This window comes from Nicotiana attenuata, chromosome 7 (genome assembly GCF_001879085.1).
Source record: "Nicotiana attenuata strain UT chromosome 7, NIATTr2, whole genome shotgun sequence".
NCBI classification, from domain to species: Eukaryota; Viridiplantae; Streptophyta; class Magnoliopsida; order Solanales; family Solanaceae; genus Nicotiana; species Nicotiana attenuata.
Genome location: NC_031995.1, coordinates 31,548,820 through 31,567,292, shown reverse-complemented (window position 1 = coordinate 31,567,292; position 18,473 = coordinate 31,548,820). Strand labels below are relative to the sequence as shown.

The 18,473-nt window shown below is 40.0% G+C and overlaps 1 protein-coding gene across 1 annotated transcript; it reads right to left on the bottom strand.

The window, feature by feature from the left end:
• On the bottom strand, positions 15,385-17,990 carry LOC109228895 (protein CUP-SHAPED COTYLEDON 2-like). The gene is made up of 3 exons (XM_019394144.1): positions 17,376-17,990; positions 16,824-17,107; positions 15,385-16,168 (listed from the first exon to the last, which is right to left on the bottom strand). Exons 1-3 carry the CDS (start codon positions 17,554-17,556, stop codon positions 15,629-15,631), a joined length of 1,005 nt encoding a protein of 334 aa, XP_019249689.1. The 5' UTR covers positions 17,557-17,990; the 3' UTR covers positions 15,385-15,628.

Genomic DNA, 18,473 nt, shown 5'->3' with positions numbered 1-18,473 from the left:
AATTTGCGTTTCTGTGGAGTGGTACCCCATAGGAAGTTTCTTTGATATCGTTCTAGTTTGTTAAGACACTATGAGGTATTTTTATTAATTGCATAACATGATTAGACAGATAATTAAGAGTAGCTTTTATTAAAGTAGTGCGTCCTGCCATTGATAGAAAGTTTGTTTGTGGAATAGTCATTATTTGTCAACTTGTCATGCTGCCTCTTTTTCCATTTACTGATTTTTAGCCAAGATTTATCCTTTTCTTTTGCCATATTTATTTCCATATAGGGTTTCTGATTAGTACTGAATATTGATGTGATTATCACTCGTTTCTGTTTTTGTATCCTTAAACAAGCAGGTAAGCCAAGACAGGTAAGTTGTTTATCCTAAAAATTTGGATAACAATTAAACTTATAGTGTGATTTTAAAGATACGTAACTTCACCTAATACTAATTGATAAATGTAATGATTAACGACGGGAATTGACAATAAAATAAAGCAAACCGGTGTTACAACGTAATTAAGCTCTCGAGCCTGGATGCCTTCGAACAGGTTAATGCAAGAATAGTAAAAGATATAACAAGCTGATGAACAAGAATATAAGCTAGAAAGTGTTGTATTGTTTTGATATGCGTGAATGCAAGGTGTTTACAAGCAGTGGCGGATCTAGAATTTTTAGATTGTGGGTGCTCAACTATTCTAAATTTGAAAGTTACTACTTAGACTGGGTGCTTAGTTAATATATTTATATAAATTACTAAGTTTTCTATGTAAGTACTAGTGTTGTTTTCAAAAGCAATGGGTGCTTAAGCACCCATATGACATAATGTGGATCCGCCATTGTTTACAAGATGATTAGGACCCCCTTTATAGTAGAGGAATTCTATTTATGGTACAATTCTAACTACGGAGGTAAATCCCATGATTAACTAGATAACCGCCCTTGATTTGATATGTTCCGAGATTTACGCCATGATCCTCGGCTAGTCACGGATATCTCGTCTTTCCGTTATTGCGCTTTGCTCGAAGTCTGTCATATTTGGTCTCGATCGCTGCTGGCCTCGATCTCGACATGCACCTCGATCCTTGGACTCGATACCTTGTCTTCGTGCTCTGGTCTGATCCATTACGAGGCTAACCTCGATGCAGTTCCCTGGTCTCGATCAAATAGCACAATCGGGTAGGCCCGATTTTAACCGATACAGATTTGGTCTCGATCGTTGCTGGCCTCGATCTCGACAGGCACCTCGATCCTTGGACTCGATACCTTGTCTTCGTGCTCTGATCTGATCCATTACGAGGCTAACCCTCATGTAGTTCCCTGGTCTCGGTCAAATAGCACAATCGGGTTGGCCCGGTTTTAACCGTATACACAAGTATATGTACCTGAGCTAAGATTCTCACTTTTAAGTATATGTGCAAAAAATTTCGATGTAATTGTGGCGATTCATAACTTAAGGTTTAATCAATCTCTTGTTTAATTGCCTGTGTTGTTGATGAAGCTAATGGGGATCAAGTAGACCAAGATCAAGTGCCTACGTTCAAGGAACTTAGTCTTGCCGAACTCCGAGCAGAAACGAATGGCTTTAGCAGTGAATTAATAGTTTCTGAAAGTGGAGAAAAATCTCCCAAAGTTGTCTACAGAGGGAAGCTTCGGAGCAACAGGATTGTTGCCATCAAACGCTTCTCCAGGCAGTCATGGCCTGACGCTCAACAGTTTGTGGTAAATCTGATTATAAGTCAGCAGATTATATAGTTTTTTGGTCCTTTTAGCCGTCATCATTGTTGAGCAAGAAATGTTTAGATTTGAAACCTGAACTCCAAATTCGATATGACTTCATTGAGACACGCTTATTGGTTACTGAACAACATCTATAATAGTCGTCCATTATAGCTTTCATTGTTTTGTTGCTTTAGTATGTCTTCGCTATACAAAATTATCATGTCATTTGGGTTTGTTAATTTTAGTGGTGTATAAGGTCGAAATCAGGCACGACCGATTTTCCAGGCTCGATGGATCGCCTTAGGTCCGAGTACAAGTAAGCTCGGGTTCGAAATCGACAGACTAGACTCGAGCTCGAGGACGGAATCCAATGCCCGAAGATAGGAGTGCGAGGAATACCGAAGTCAAGTATGCTCGACCACGAAATTGTACCGTTATGGATTTGTAACAGAATGAGCTAGATTCCTGTCACGTCCCCAAGATCATGGCGCAAATCCCGGAATAGGATTGTACGATTTCGTACTATGCGGTTAGACAGTTGTATCAAGAATAGTCCTTGTTGTAAATAGAAATATACCTTATTTAGGGTTCCCCTATTATATAAAGGGGACCCCAATCATTTGTAACATCATCTCATCATTGGCAAGAATATACTATCATATTTTCTCTCTTACTGTTCATCAGAATTGTCCTTTACATTTATTGTTCTTACTTTATTGCTCTTAGTTCATCTCGAGGTCACTAAGCTCGAGGTCACCACTGCTGAGTAACATTGGTTTGATTCACTTATTTCTTTCATTTCTACTTCATATTTCTTGAATATTAATTGGTATTGAATTTAATCACATATCTTTAAACCCACAAATCAAATTTAATTGTTACTCGTATTTCCGAGGTAAACAGTTTGGCGCCCACCGTGGGACTAAAAGATAATAGTGATTATTTCTTTACTGATTCTCAGTACACACGTTACTTAACACTTTTTCTTGTCAAGAATTTCTGATTCTCAGGCTGAAACATGTCTAGCTCACAAAATGCACATGTCCGTGACAACGAAGGTCTTGGAGAAAACAACAATATAGGGGTCGGTGTACCACCAATAAACCCTGGGGAAGCGCCAAATATGGAACCAGTTGATTTTAGTTCACACGTTGCTCTAAACGCGGATTTAGGCAAAGACCCCGGAGGGAGTGTACGCAGGTAAGCCCGACCTGGTGGCCAAGGAACACAAGAAGTGGGTGATGGGGAATCAGCCTCCAAGTGATATTCGAGATCCTGCAAGCTCAACAGATTGCCATTGTTTAACTTCAAAGTCAAAATAAGACTCCGAGTGTAGCTCAACATGAAAACACTCGACGTGCTGAACCAGCGGCAGAGAGGTCAAATAGAAATGACTCGAGGACTGACCCCACCATAATGAGGATGCTCGAAGAGCTCACCAAGAGGATCGAGTCCGAAGAAAGGAAAATCGAGGACAATGATAAGAAGGCGGAGACTTACAACTCCCGTGTTGACCAGATACAGGGGGCACCTCCAGTTTTGAAAGGTTTAGACGCCAAAAAGTTCATACAAAAACCATTCCCTCAGAGCGCGGCTCCGATGCCCATTCCTAAAAAAATTCGCATCCTCGGTATACCCAAATATAACGGGAAAACCGACACTAACGAGCATATTACTTCATACACTTGCGGGATCAAAGGAAGTGACTTGAATGATGATGAGATCGAATCAGTCTTGTTGAAAAAGTTTGGAGAAACATTGTCGAAAGGAGCATGATTTGGTATCACAACTTACCTCCTAACGCTATTGATTCATTTGCTATGTTAGCAGACGCCTTCGTGAAAGCACACGCTGGGGCCATAAAGGTGGCCACGAGAAAATCGGATGTCTTCAAGATAAAATAAAGGAACGACGAGATGTTGAGAGAGTTCGTGTCCAGGTTCCAGATGGAGCGAATGGAACTACCACCGGTCTCGGATGACTTGGCAGTACAAGCTTTTATGCAAGGTCTGAATGGAAGGAGCTCGGTTGCATCTCGACAATTAAAGCAGAACTTGATCGAGTATCCAGCTGTGACGTGGTCAGATGTGCACAACCGTTATCAATCAAAAATCAAGGTCGAGGACGACCAGTTGGGAGCCCCCTCGGGCTCAGTTCCCCCTAATAGATTCACAGCCAAGCCCCCGAGGGATACGGACAGGGAATCAAGATCGAACAAGGAACAGTTTCAATCGCACGTCGATAGAAGAAACAACGGCTCGGGTCGAAACACCCCCAGAAATGATCAGAGAAACGATCGAGGTCAAAGTTCTCGAGGGCTCATGAGTAAGAGCGGGTTCGATAAGCATACCGACCCCGTAGAGGCAGCTCGACTGTCGGAGAACAACTTCAGTGTAGACGCATCGGGGATTATGTCAGCTATTGGAAGAATCAAAGACACCAAGTGGCCCAGGCCTATACAGACCGATCCTTCTCAAAGGAACCCAAATTTAACGTGTAAGTATCATGGCACACATGGCCATAGAACCGAGGACTGCAGGCATCTAAAGGGGGAGGTAGCTCGGCTGTTCAACGAGGGTCATCTTCGAGAATTCCTCAATGATCGAGCTAAAAACCATTTTAGGGAAAGAGATACAAGGAAAAATGAGCAAGAAGAACCACAACATGTAATCTACATGATCGTCGGCGGTGTCGATGTCCCAAAAGGACCTGTGTTCAAATGCACCAAGGTGTCGATCACAAGAGAAAAACGGACTCGGAGCTATATGCTCGAGGACGTCTTATCATTCTACGATGAGGAAACAGAAGGCATATCTCAGCCACACAACGACGCCCTGGTAATTTCTATCCTTTTAAATAAAATTCAAGTTAAACGTGTTTTAGTGGATCCAGGTAGCTCAGCAAATATAATCAGATCGAGGGTCGTAGAGCAGCTCGGCCTACAGGATCAGATTGTACCTGCATCCCGGGTCCTAAATGGCTCCAACATGGCAAGTGAAACAACAAAGGGAGAAATTATCTTACCAGTAAAGGTAGCTGGGACCATACAAGATACTAAATTCCATGTAAATGAGGGTAATATGAGGTATAACGCGCTCCTCGGGAGACCATGGATACACAACATGAGGGCAGTACCTTCAATCCTTTATCAGATGATGAAGTTCCCAACAGAGGATGGAGTGAAAACGGTTTACGGGGAGCAACATGCTGCAAAGGAGATATTTGCAGTTGAGGAGGTGGTGCTGATACCAAAGCCTTCGACCTCGGAGAAATCGGGCACCAAAGGTAAGCAGGCGGCTAAATAGCAATCACCGTCCCCAGCCTCGACGGAATCGGAGCAACAGGTAATCGAGGACGAAGAAGAGGATTTCCTTACTCCTCGAACCTTCGTCGTTCCCGAAGAGTCCGATACAACCAAGTCAACTGTCGAGGAACTGGAGCAGGTCTTATTAATCGAATACATGCCCGAGAGAAAAATATATGTGGGAACGGGATTAACCCCCGAACTCAGGAAAAAACTCATTCAATTTCTTATTGATAATATGGATTGCTTTGCTTGGTCCCATTCAGATATGACAGGGATTCCACCGGAAATCACCACACATCGACTAAGCATGATCCCAGGTTCAAACCGGTGCAGCAAAAAAGGAGGCCCCATTCTGAGATGAAACATGCGTTCATAAAGGACGAGGTAACCAAACTTCTTAAAATAGGGTCTATTCGGGAGGTAAAATACCCCGAATGGTTAGCCAATGTAGTTGTAGTTCCTAAAGAAGGAAACAAACTTAGAATGTGTGTAGACTATAAGGACTTGAGCAAAGCATGTCTGAAGGATTTTTTCCCATTGCCAAACATCGATCGAATGATCGATGCCACGGCCGGCCACAAGACCCTAACTTTTCTCGATGCCTATTCCGGGTACAATCAGATTTAGATGAACCCGGAGGACCAGGAAAAAACTTCATTTATTACTAAATTTAGGACTTATTGTTACAACGTAATGTCATTCGGGCTAAAAAATGCCGGAGCTACACATCAACGCCTAGTTAACATAATGTTCGAAGAACAATAGGTAAAATAATGGAAGTTTACATTGATGATATGTTGGTTAAGTCCCTGCGCGCAGAGGACCATTTAGCTCATTTGCAGGAAACATTCAAAATCTTGAGGAAATACAACATGAAGCTTAACCCGAAGAAATGTGCCTTTGGAGTCGGCTCGGGTAAGTTCCTCGGCTTCATGGTGTCGAATCGGGGTATCGAGATTAACCCCGATAAGATCAAGGCCATCGAGGATATCACGATCGTGGATAGCGTGAAGGCCGTGCAAAGGCTAACAAGGCGAATAGCTGCTTTGGGTCGATTCATTTCAAGGTCGTCAGATCAGAGTCACCGTTTCTTTTCCTTGCTAAAAAAGAAAAATGATTTTGCATGGACACCGGAATGCCTACGAGCCTTGGAAGAACTAAAGCGATACTTATCGAGCTCGCCTTTGCTTCACACCCCGAAGGTAGATGAAAAACTTCACCTATATTTGGCAGTGTTCGAGATAGCGATAAGTGGGGTACTAGTTCGGGAAGAGCAAGGTACACAATTCCCCATTTATTATGTAAGTCGAACTCTAGGAGATGCTGAAACTAGATACCCTCACTTAGAAAAACTAGCACTCGCATTGATAAGCGCATCTAGAAAGCTAAAGCCATATTTTCAATGTCATCCCATATGTGTATTGACCACTTACCCCCTTCGAAATGTTTTGCATAAGCCCGAGCTATTGGGCCGGCTGGGCAAATGGGCCGTCGAACTTAGCGGGTACGATATCGAATATCAACCCCGTAACGCCATCAAGTCTCAAATCTTAGCTGACGTCGTGGCTGATTTTACGCCGACCCTCGTACCTGAAGTGGAGAAAGAACTCCTACTAAGTTTGGGTACATCATCGGGGGTATGGACCCTTTTCACGGACGGTGCCTCGAATGTGAAAGGGTTCGGGCTTGGCATTGTCTTGAAACCAGCCACGGGTGATACCATTAGACAATCTATCAAAACTTCTAGATTGACTAACAATGAGGTCGAGTATGAGGCCATGATTACAGGTCTCGAGCTAGCTAAGAGCTTGGGAGCAGAAGTCATCGAAGCCAAGTTCGATTCTCTATTGGTGGTAAACCAAGTAAACAAAAGTTTCGAAGTTCGAGAGGATAGAATGCAACGGTACTTGGATAAGCTACAGGTAACTTTGCACCGCTTCAAGGAGTGGACTCTGGATCATGTGCCTCGAGAACAAAATAGCGAGGCCGATGCACTTGCTAATTTGGGATCCCCGATCGAAGAAGATGACATCGTCCCGGGGACTGTCGTCCAGTTGTTGAGGTCTATGGTTGAAGAGGGTCATGCCGAGATAAATTCAACAAGTTTGACGTGGGACTGGAGGAACAGGTATATCGAGTATTTGAAAAATGGAAAACTCCCCTCGGGCCACAAAGAATCGAGGGCCCTACGGACCAAAGCCAAATAGCCGACCTTCAACTGCCTCCAATTAATGACTTTGGGAACTGCACGAAAGCGACGTTTCAGTCACTTCGAGCGCTCACGTCACGAGAATGACATCATCATTAGAGGCTCCGGAGAATCGAGGTTCAAATCGTTTCTTATCACCTCGATCTAAGAAACGCGGGGACTATCTGTATACGGTCAAAATCAGGCATGATCGATTTCCCAGGCTCGAGGGATCGCCTTAGGTCCGAGTTCAAGTAAGATCGAGTTCAAAGTCGACAGACTAGACTCGAGCTCGAGGATGGAATCCAATGCCTGAAGATAGGAGTGCGAGGAATACCGAAGTCAAGTATGCTCGACCCCGAAGTTGTACCGTTATGGATTTGTAAAAGAATGAGCTAGATTCATGCCACATCCCCAAAATCATGACAGAAATCGCGGAATAGGATTGTACGATTCCGTACTAGGCGGTTAGACAGTTGTATCAAGAATATTCCTTGCTGTAAATAGAAATATACCTTATTTAGGGTTCCCCTATTATATAAAGGGGACCCCAATCATTTGTAACATCATCTCATCATTGGCAAGAATATACTATCCTACTTTTCTCTCTTACTGTTCATCAAAATTGTCCTTTACATTTATTGTTCTTACTTTATTGCTTTTAGTTCATCTCGAGGTCACTAAGCTCGAGGTCATCACTGCTGAGTAACATTGGTTTGAATCACTTATTTCTTTCATTTCTACTTCATATTTCTTAAATATTAATTGGTATTGAATTTAATCACATATCTTTAAACCATAAATTAAATTTAATTGTTACTTGTATTTTCGAGGTAAACAAGTGGCTAGCTATTAGAATTTGTTCTGGGCTATAAAGTGCATATTATAATTTATGGCCAACGGATAATATTAGTTTCTACCGAATGGCTAGTAATGAATGTTTCTCTATTTCAAAAACCCTTATATATTTTATTTTTCTCTTTAATATTCTTACTCACACTATTTCTTCAAAACTTTACTAGTTTAAATTTTCAACAATACTTTTAAGCTTCCAATAGTTCTATACTTCTATTGCTCTATAATATCTTATCTAAAATCAATAATATCTCAAGAAAGACTAAATAAGTTGGCTAGCTATACTATCAATTGAAAAAGAATTATTAGAAAAAATCGATTATAAAAATATTATTAACAACTTTATATCTCAAAAAGGTAGAAAAATAGATTTCAAATAAAAATATCTTATAAATTACTTTTAGAAAATTAGGCGTCATATTAAATTTTAGCTTTAGATCTCGCATGTGCTTGACTGCCCCCGAATTAATACTACTTTTAAGAGGTTATTTATTAGGTATTACCGGGGGGAATTATTAGATATTAATATTTATCAAAAATTTATTTGTACCTGAAATAGTTTTACTCCTGCATAGAATATAAAAAGTTTATTAACTTCATCCACTCCGCTTTCCATTCAGTGCATTTAGATATTGTTACACAGTGACGTATACAAGATAAACTCGATCTTATGATATGGAGTAATAGTGTAATGCGTTTTTTCAACTTTTTCTTCTTTACTTCTAGTGCATTTGATAGCTGGCTACGCTGCAGCCTTCTCACTTTGCAACAGTGTCAATGGTGACACGTTAAATGCCACGTCCTGTCTGGTTTCCCAGTTCTGAGTTCACAACTCAATGGACAAGTGAATAGTTTATCAGTATATCTTATACTACTATACTCATAGGCGGAGCCAGAATTTCAAGATTATGAGTTTGGGATTTTAATCGTTTTAAGTTGTTGAGTTCTAAATTAATAATTTATACATATTCAATAAATTTTTTAAAAAAAATACAAGATTTGAACGAAAGCTACTGAATTCGGCCAAACCCGCTGGCGGCACTCTAGCTCCGGCCCTGCCTACACTAGCTCCCCACATAAAACAAGGCCAGGAAAATTGAGAGGTCACTAATTGACAAGAGCAAATGAACAGCGCAACCTGAATGGAGATCCCATTCCCGATTTCCCCCCTCCGTTTTACTTTTTTATTTTTTTTACGTGAACCTTTTTATGATTAATAAAATGATATCAGTACTCAGTAACATGATTTGATCAGAATGACGTATAATAAATTAAAGAGCGAACATTCTTTACTTTTATTCTCAAAGGGATCATATTTGTCTCAACAAAAGTATTGACTGTATTTTTTATTTAATTATATACGAAGTTTAAGACAGAAGGAAAAAAAATTGTAAACTCGTACTTTCAAGTATGTCATACATTTGTATGATTATTATAAAATTACGTCATTGAGAATAAAAGAAATTTATAACTAAATTATTTTAAAATAAAAAAATATTAGTACTCCTTATTCTTTTTAAAACGATTAAAAAAATAATAATGTTTATAAAATGAAACAGGAAAAGTAGTATTTTATGTAGTATATCATCTCACTAAAAACAAGAGGGAAACTTTGGGAGGTCACGTATTGACAAGAGCAAACGAACAGCGCACTGAACGGAGAACCCCATTCATGATTATAAGTTTCCTGCCTAAGGCAAATCCTAGCCTTACTTTTTGTATATTGACTTTTGCCTTCCCTTATTTGCTCACCTACGCTACAATCCATGTGTATAATCGTCTTTGCCTTCTATTTTTTTTTACATACTTCAGCGTGAGGTAAAAAATGTCAAATCAATCATGAAATTACTTCCTTTTTTTAAACATAGTAATTATTTACTGAAATCTATTACAGTTTCTTAATCACGAAATTATTCTTTTGTCTACTTTCATAACTTTAGCCACGGCATATTTGCAGTTTTATTATGGAACTTATCGTGCCTTCCATCTCCAATATAATACATGTCCTTCGGATCTCAAACGAATAATGCCCTCATTCTCTTCCCAAATGTTTGTATACCGTGGAAATCGGGACTACCTAATTTCCTTCTTCGATGGAAAAGGAATACCACGTAGAGAGGCCAGGACGTCGAGCTTGAGATCGAGGCTCCTTTCCAATATCGAGGTCGAGGTCGATATTATTTGCCGAGGTCGGAAGAAGGCCTACTTCGAGATAATACCGTTATGATTTAGTAACAGAAAGAGCGAGATGCCCGCAGCGGCCCGAAGATCACGGCGTGAATTTCGGAACGGATTGGTCCTTGGCGGTTAGACAGCTGTCCAATATGGTTTCCTACTGTAATTAGAAGTGTACCATATTTAGAATATACATTCATCACTTTCTTGCTTACTGTTCTTTAGAGTTGCCTTATAATTTGCTGTTCTTACTAACCCACCTCGAGACTGTCAAAGGTCGAGGTCGAGATTTAGCTTGTACACTGGTTTCACTTATTTCATTCTCTAATTTATCTATTTAATTCCTTGTTTATCAATTGATATTGGATTAAATCACATATATATCGATAAAACCACAATATAAATTTAATTTTTAGTCGGATTCTAGGGTAAACATTAACAAACCTAATGGCTCATTATCAACTAAAGGCGTCGTCGATAATCATAATATTCAAAATATATATTAACCAGCCTAAAAGAACCAGGAGATTGGATATAGTACTAACGAAAGCATTTCAAGTCAAAAGTTCATCTTTTTCATTTGGATTGTTTATGAAATGATAACGCACTGAACACTCATTTCGCCCCAAAAAGGTTAGGTTGTTATGGTTTTAAGTATTTTACCAAACTGCCAGGACTTGTATACTGGCAGAGAATAGAACATTGGTTTCATTTTCTTCATAATTCCATTCATCTCAAATTGAATATTCACGTTTCGGAGAACCATCGTGCAGTGCTAATGGGCACTACTACGTCGAATAATTTAGTTAAATAAATAAAACATTAATAAATGAAACTATTTCACGATTAACAAATCTTAGCCAACTTTTGACGTCTTATAGACTGGGTGTTAGCTGAACCACCGACCCTAAAAATCCTTTCGTGCCTTGTATCACCAAATTGTTATTTTGTTTAGTCTTTAATGAAGCTATTATGAACACACTTCTAAAACTGAAATTTATTGAGGTGGCTTGCAGTAATAATATTGTACTTGAATTATGCTTTATTAATATGATATTATGTAGTATGTTAAATAGGATACTATTGTAGGATTTATTCTTTGTTCACTTCTTTTACGTTTTCGAATTTTTTTGCTTACAGTACTGATTACTATGACCATGGAGAGTGTCAAAGGGGTGATTTATGTCACTCGAATTCTGTCCGAGGTACATCACCGTGCGGCAATCAAGCACCAGCCTTGACTTCAGCCTTTCCAACACTTAGAATAATTTTTAGGAACGTTTGAGACTTAGACAGATTTAGGCAACAAATAAAGTAAAAGGCACACACGAAAATTACAGGAATTTTCCCCCAACTTGTATTAAAATGTGAATACAAGAACACAATGAGCCAACCCTATGGCCAAGATAAAGAACTCCCTAGTTCCCTGCCCCAAAACGATTTCCTACCCTTAGGAATACACTTAGACGAAATTGGCTAACACTTGCCACAATATTAAATTTGTCTGTCTTCTTTAGGACAGCTTATGCACATATTTATAGGGCAGGATTTAAACAATTAGTTGACAAGCCCCAACTGATGGGCAAACATTTTAAGACAAATACAAAAACGTGCCCACACTTTTAGCCCATGATCAGCCATGTTTTGGATGTGGTTTGTAACCGCCAATTGCCTCCTATGTGCCTTGCACACGTTTTGCAACTGCTGCCTGTGCACTGCATGTGCCTGTTTTGCCCAGTTGCTGCATGCCAAGGCTGGCATTGCGCCTAGCTTTGCCCTTTGACACAGCTTACCGCCCACTGACTTAGCCGCACACGTTCATTGCCACAGCTGCCCGCTTATGTCAAGTCACCCCCAACTTGATCAAACCTGCCCGCATCAATTGTCATTGCTTGTCCCGCATTGCCTTGCCATGTCTTTGCCCTGCTTTGACATGGCTTTGCCTTGCCATTGCTATGCCAACCCGCACGTCCAAGTGAAATGCTCCTTGCTTCCGTTCAAGGTGCGTTTGTCAACCCCGCATAGTCCCACATGCCGAGCTGCCCGTCATGATATTGCCCCCATTTTTCAGGTTGTGTGCCAAGACCATCATGAAAATCCTTATCACAACCCACACCTGCCGACGAGCCTTGTCAAGGGGCTAACAAACCACCCCCACCCGAAGAATTCGTCGTCCTCGACGAAGCAGTTTCCGTATTTTTCGGGCACCACCATAGGCCCCAAATATGTTGCCTCCTGCTTATGTTCTTCCTCGTTCGGCTCATCTTCACCCTTTTCTTCAGCAAACAAAGTAGAAAGTCGTTCAAGTTTTGGACAGTCCCTCGCCATGTGTGGTCCTTTGCAAATAAAACAACCATCAAACTTGTTGTTTTGTCCCTTGTTTGTCGAAGGTCCAGCACATTGCTTTTCCTTTCCATTGCCATTGCCCTCAACAACATTACCCTTGTCATTTCCATTTTTCCTCCACTCTTTGCCTTGTCCTTGTTCCCGTTTTTGGACTTTGAAGTAGTAGAGAAATCATAACCATCTTGTCCCAGCCGGAAATCACCCAACGCATCTGCAACAACGATGGCACTAGGAAGGTCTTTCACATTCTGCCTTCGGAGTTCCATCTGCGCCCACGACTGCAACCCATAATAGAAATTGTGCAGCTTGTCTTACTCAGACATGTTGCTTATATCCAGCATCAAAGAATTGAAATCTTTGACATAATCCCTAACTGTTCCAGTTTGTTTCAACTTCTTCAAAGGATCTCTAGCAATCCAGCCCGCATTGCTAGGAAAGAATTGATCCTTCAACTCTTTCTTCAGCCCTTCCCAAGAGTCAATCTTCGGCCTACTAGCACTTACATCTTGTGCCACGCGCGTCCGCTACCAAAGCTTTGCATCGTCCACCAAGTACATTGTCGTAATGGTGACCTTGTCTTGATCTCGCACATGGGCAGCCTGAAAGTACTGTTCCATATCCCACAGGAAATTTTCGAGTTTCTTGGCACTCTTTGTACCATTAAGCTCTTTAGGCTCCGGAATTCTGACCTTGGTAAGATCTGCCCCACGTTGTGCTTCATCATTGCCAACAGCACGACGCAGCAAGACATTTTCGCTTTCAGATCTGTGCACTCTTGGCTCAGCCTGTTCATCTCGGCCTCAAGATAGGCGAGACGAGTCACAATGGTTCGAAATTGATCCCCATCAATAGTCCAGACGAGTGCCTCCAATGCAGTAACTTTTTCCCTCAGTTCTGCATTACTACCAGCCATCTTTCACGAAATCCAACCAACGAACGTCATGTCTTCGCCCCGATCCAGCCACGCGCTGATACCAATTGTCATAGGGGTGATTTATGTCCCTCGAATTCTTGCCCGAGGTTCACCACCGTGCGGCAGTCAAGCCCAGCCTTGACTTCTGCCTTTTCAACACTTAGAATAATTTTTGGAACGTTTGAGATTTCGGCAGCAAATAAAGTAAAAGTCACACACGAAAATTACAGGAATTTCTCCCCGACTTGTATTAAATGTGAATACAAGAACACAATAAGCCAACCCTATGGCCAAGACAAAGAACTCCCTAGTTCCCTACCCCAAAACGATTTCCTACCCTTAGGAATACACTTAGACGAAATTGGCTAACACTTGCCACAAGACTAAGTTTTTCTGCCTTCTTTAGGACAGCTTATGCATATATTTATAGGGCAGGATTTAAACAATCAGTTGACAAGTCCCAACTGATGGACAAATATGTTAAGACAAATACAAAAACGTGCCCACACTTTTAGCCAATGATTAGCCATGTTTTGAATGTGGTTTGTAACCACCAACTGCCTCCCATGTGCCTTGCACACGTTTTAACTGTTCCCTGTGCACTGCGTGTCCCTGTTTTTCCCAGTTGCTGCGTGCCCAAGGCTGGCATTGCGCCCAGCCTTGCCCTTTGACACTGCTCCGCACCAATGTCATGGCCACAACTTGCCGCCCACTGACTTAGCCGCACACGCTCATTGCCACAACTGCTCGCTTATGTCATGTCGCCCCCAACTTGATCAAACCTGCCCGCATCAATTGTCATTGCTTGTCCCGCATTGCCTTGCCTTGTCTTGCCATGTCTTTGCCCCTGCTTTGACATGGCTTTGCCTTGCCATTGTTATGCTAACCCGCACGTCCAAGTGAAATGCGCCTTGCTTCCGTTCAAGGTGCGTTTGTCAACCCCGCATAGTCCGTCATGCCGAGCTGCCCGTCATGATGTTGCCCCATTTTTCAGGTTGTGTGCCAAGGCCATGATAAAAATCCTTGTCACAACCCACACTTACCGCGGAAGCTTGTCAAGGGGCTAATAGATAGCGTCATTAATTAAAATTTCATGGTTACCACAATGAATTTGGGTATTTTTATTTCATGATACAACGTAACGTAACATTTGTGATGTATGAATCATAAAGATGAAAGACAATTATGGAATGTAATATAATACTTTAATCGTTCTAGTTACTTCTTTCTGATGTTTTATCCAGTAGATTAGAGTTTTAGAAGAAAAAAAATTCGTCTTTGTGTGTTCGTTCGGGTAAAGAGGTACGTATTAGATCAATTGTGTTTTTGGACAAGAGTGAAGAGTTGTTCAAAATAGAAAACTAGATTAATTGACGCTATTTGCTTTCCAAGCCCGTCATTAACATCTAAAAAACATCTAACTAGGTAATCTGAACAAGTTTACAATATTCTATAGTAAAAAGATTATAAATAGTTCGTTCATACTATATAATACAAAATAAGGGGGGGGGGGGGGGATGAAAAGTAGTTCTACATTTTCAAAAAGGACTAACTGTAAATATAATAATAGAAGGAGCAAAGATTATGAAATAATTAGGAGAAAACATAATTAATAAAAAAACTCAGTAAAGATGATTACATGCATGATGGACCAAAAGGTTTATGAGCTACTCCATATATGTAAGCTCAGTGTGGTTTTGTTTACCCGTTCATAGTTGAATTGTTTATGAAGATTCTACTTTGCTCTTTGTTTAAATTATTTATCGTTACCCATCCAAAAACAATTTTTTGAATAACATTATGTGGAAAGATAAAGGACCAAAATGAAAAAATAATAGTAGCAAAAGGATAAGTTAAATCCAATTAATATAGTCACTATCTCTTCTCAATGATAGTCTGAAGTTCTGAGCAATTTGAACATCAAATGTAATGTACGAAAAGACAGCAAATAATACATGCATTAAATTACGCCGAACGTTTACAACAACGTGACAACACCACTAAAGCTGCCACACAGTACATTCCTTACCCAACCAAAAGGAAACATTTCAGAACATTAAAACTAATTAACTTACTAATCAAACTACTAATTAGAACATCACAGTTAATTAAATAAACACCTAATACACATCCTTTCAGTAACTCCACATGCAATCAAGTTCAGACTGTTCAACTTTCTGAGTCTCCGGCACCGGCCAGTTGTCTATTGGAGCAGGAAAACTGCCGTGCATGGCCGGAGCTCCACTGGAAAATAACGGAAGCTGCAGATTCTCATGGAGTGACCTTAAGCTGGGAAAAGTTGAGTTCCTTGTGTAGTGGGTAAAGTTAGTGGAAGAGTCAAGAATTGCACTGAAACTAGGAGGTGGCAGTGCATGCAGGCTGTTCGACGAAATGTCAAAGACAGAACTTGGGTCGAAACTGTGTGTAGCAGTTGTGGAGAAACAGGGCACGTGCTCTTTTTTGAAGCTCTCACGATCAGCATTAATGACGGCAGAAGTGGCAGTGGTGCTGTAAGAAGAGGAATCAAGGAGCGGCGGAAGCTGAGAAACAGAGGACGGTGAGCTTACTTCCTGATACATGTTGATACTTGAACTTAACCTTTTCTTGCCACCATTTGAATTGGCACCGACAGAGGAACCATTCTTCTGAAAGACCCTTGAAATTACCCACTCGTCCTGTAGAATAAAAACGAAAATTTTAAGTAAAAAGTTCATCATTACATTGAAAAAACGATGTAAAACAGAAAGTAATGTCATAACGTGAAAAGTCAAAATCGAATGGACTGATTCGACGTAAGCACTGCATGCTACTCCTTGACAAGGCTACTAAAATAAGCTCGAGAGATATATTAAATCACGATCAACGTAATATGACAGTTATTATAAAGGCAAATTCTTCTTTTGCTTTTATTATGTAATTTTTTTCCGGATTACGACTTCCGACAATTATCATCATTGAGTTACAGCAAAATTACGCGAGCAACTGAGACATCGAAAACGAAGTTTCATAGATCTTTCTGCTTCAAATCTCTGCCTTTTACCAGTTAAATCAATGATATCTCTGCACAGAATATATGTCCAGTAAATTTCTCTTATTCCACGCAAAAAGTATGAGCATCCTAAAATACTAAACATACTGTGCAGGAGTTAAAATGCATCAAGTTTGGTATTTCTGATCTAAGACATATCTGTATTTTGATACGTACTCTTAGAATACTAAGCTCTAGATAGAGAACACCTATTTCTTCAACCACTCTTACTGTGCTTGCACACAAATATTAAAGACACCATAAGTATATTTCTAAAAAAAAAACACATTATATAGCAGTACCTTAGAACTTCTTGAGATGTAGTGATAGGCAAATTTGCCATCAAGGCGATATTCATGCATAACCCAGTTGCTTTTCTCTCCTTTAGGAGCCCTACCTCGGTAGAAAACTAGGGTTTTCTTCATGCCCACAAGTGCACAAGTCTTTGAGCTGTAAATCTCCCTGTCTTTCCCTGTAGCTTTCCAGTAACCAGCCTCAGTAGCTCTGTTAGTTCTCAGCCCCGTTGGATACTTCCGATCACGTAGGCTGAAAAAGTACCACTCTTTTTCTCCCATCTTGGCTTTCCCTGCAATAAAAAAATGGAGTAGAAAAAGTTGACATAAGAAACTGAGAAGAAGAAAAACATTTGAACGTAGAAGTTGTGTCTATACACTCAAAAAAAGTAGAGTTTTGTGAGTGAAAAAAGAGTTTAAAAAAATTCAGCATTTCACAAGTATTTTACATACAGCCATAGTCAGTCATATGCAAATACTGATGGCTCAACCGTTATTTGCAAATATTAAACTTAAATATTTGCAAATAATAAAAGATTTGGTGTGGCCAAATTAGTATACCAGGCAGCTCCCAGGGCTCGCATTTGTTGAGGTCAACTTCAGCAATGGCTCGAGCAGTAAAGTTGCCGTCAAGCACCTTCTTCAGCAGGTAGTAAGTGATGAGTTCTTCATCAGTTGGATGGAACCTAAAACCAGGGGGTAAATTCCCATCACTGCAGTCGAAATGCTGGTAGTTCTCCATTGAAAAAGAAGAATTAATGACTAGCTAACAGAAGAAAATGCAACAAGGAAACTACGAAAACAGCTAGAGCATGTTGTTTGAGATTTGTTAGAAGAAGTTGACGTTGTGAAAATGGAAAATGAGTAGTGGGGTTATAATATAGAGGGCTGGTTGTTCATGGGATTTGCTGAAAGATTAGGGGGAAATCATAAGGATGGATGATGTCGCTGGAAAAATCTGTGCATCTGCCCTGTACCCTCTTCTGTCTCTCTCTGATCATCTCTCTGTACTCTATTCTACTACGGCCCTTATTATCATATCGATAAGCCTAGAGAGAGAAATGAGAGAGGGAAAAAGAGGCCATTTTAAGTAGGCTTGTGAGTTGTGATAACTAGCCCAAGGGTATGGGCAGGGGGAGAGGATGATGTAACCTTTTTGTAGATTTGTAATTTAACTTTTGTACAATTACAGTTTAGTACATGGGATGAGAATAATAATCTCGAAATTAAATTTGGGATTAATTTTATTGTATGTTTGTTTTAAGATATTAACTAATTTAAAAATAAATTTTATACTAAAATAGTAAAATTAGTTATTTCGTATAGAAGGTATGATAACTAATCTCATAGGATATCCCGTCCCATTGGATATCCACCATTTTACCATACCACCTCTTACAGACTTACACAATCGGATAACATTATATTATGACAGTTAATAATACTTAATTTACTTAATATTTTAGTAAATATTCTTTTAGTTATAAAATTATTTTCATAGGAGATCGTAAGTATAATCCTCCCATGAGATCAGTAAATAAATATGAAATAGATGTGACTTATTGATTCAAAACAAATGTCTTTTTTAGTTATACATTTATCTTTATGTCAATAAATATGGAGTAATGTGTGTATTGGAAAAAATCAAGTTAGTTATTG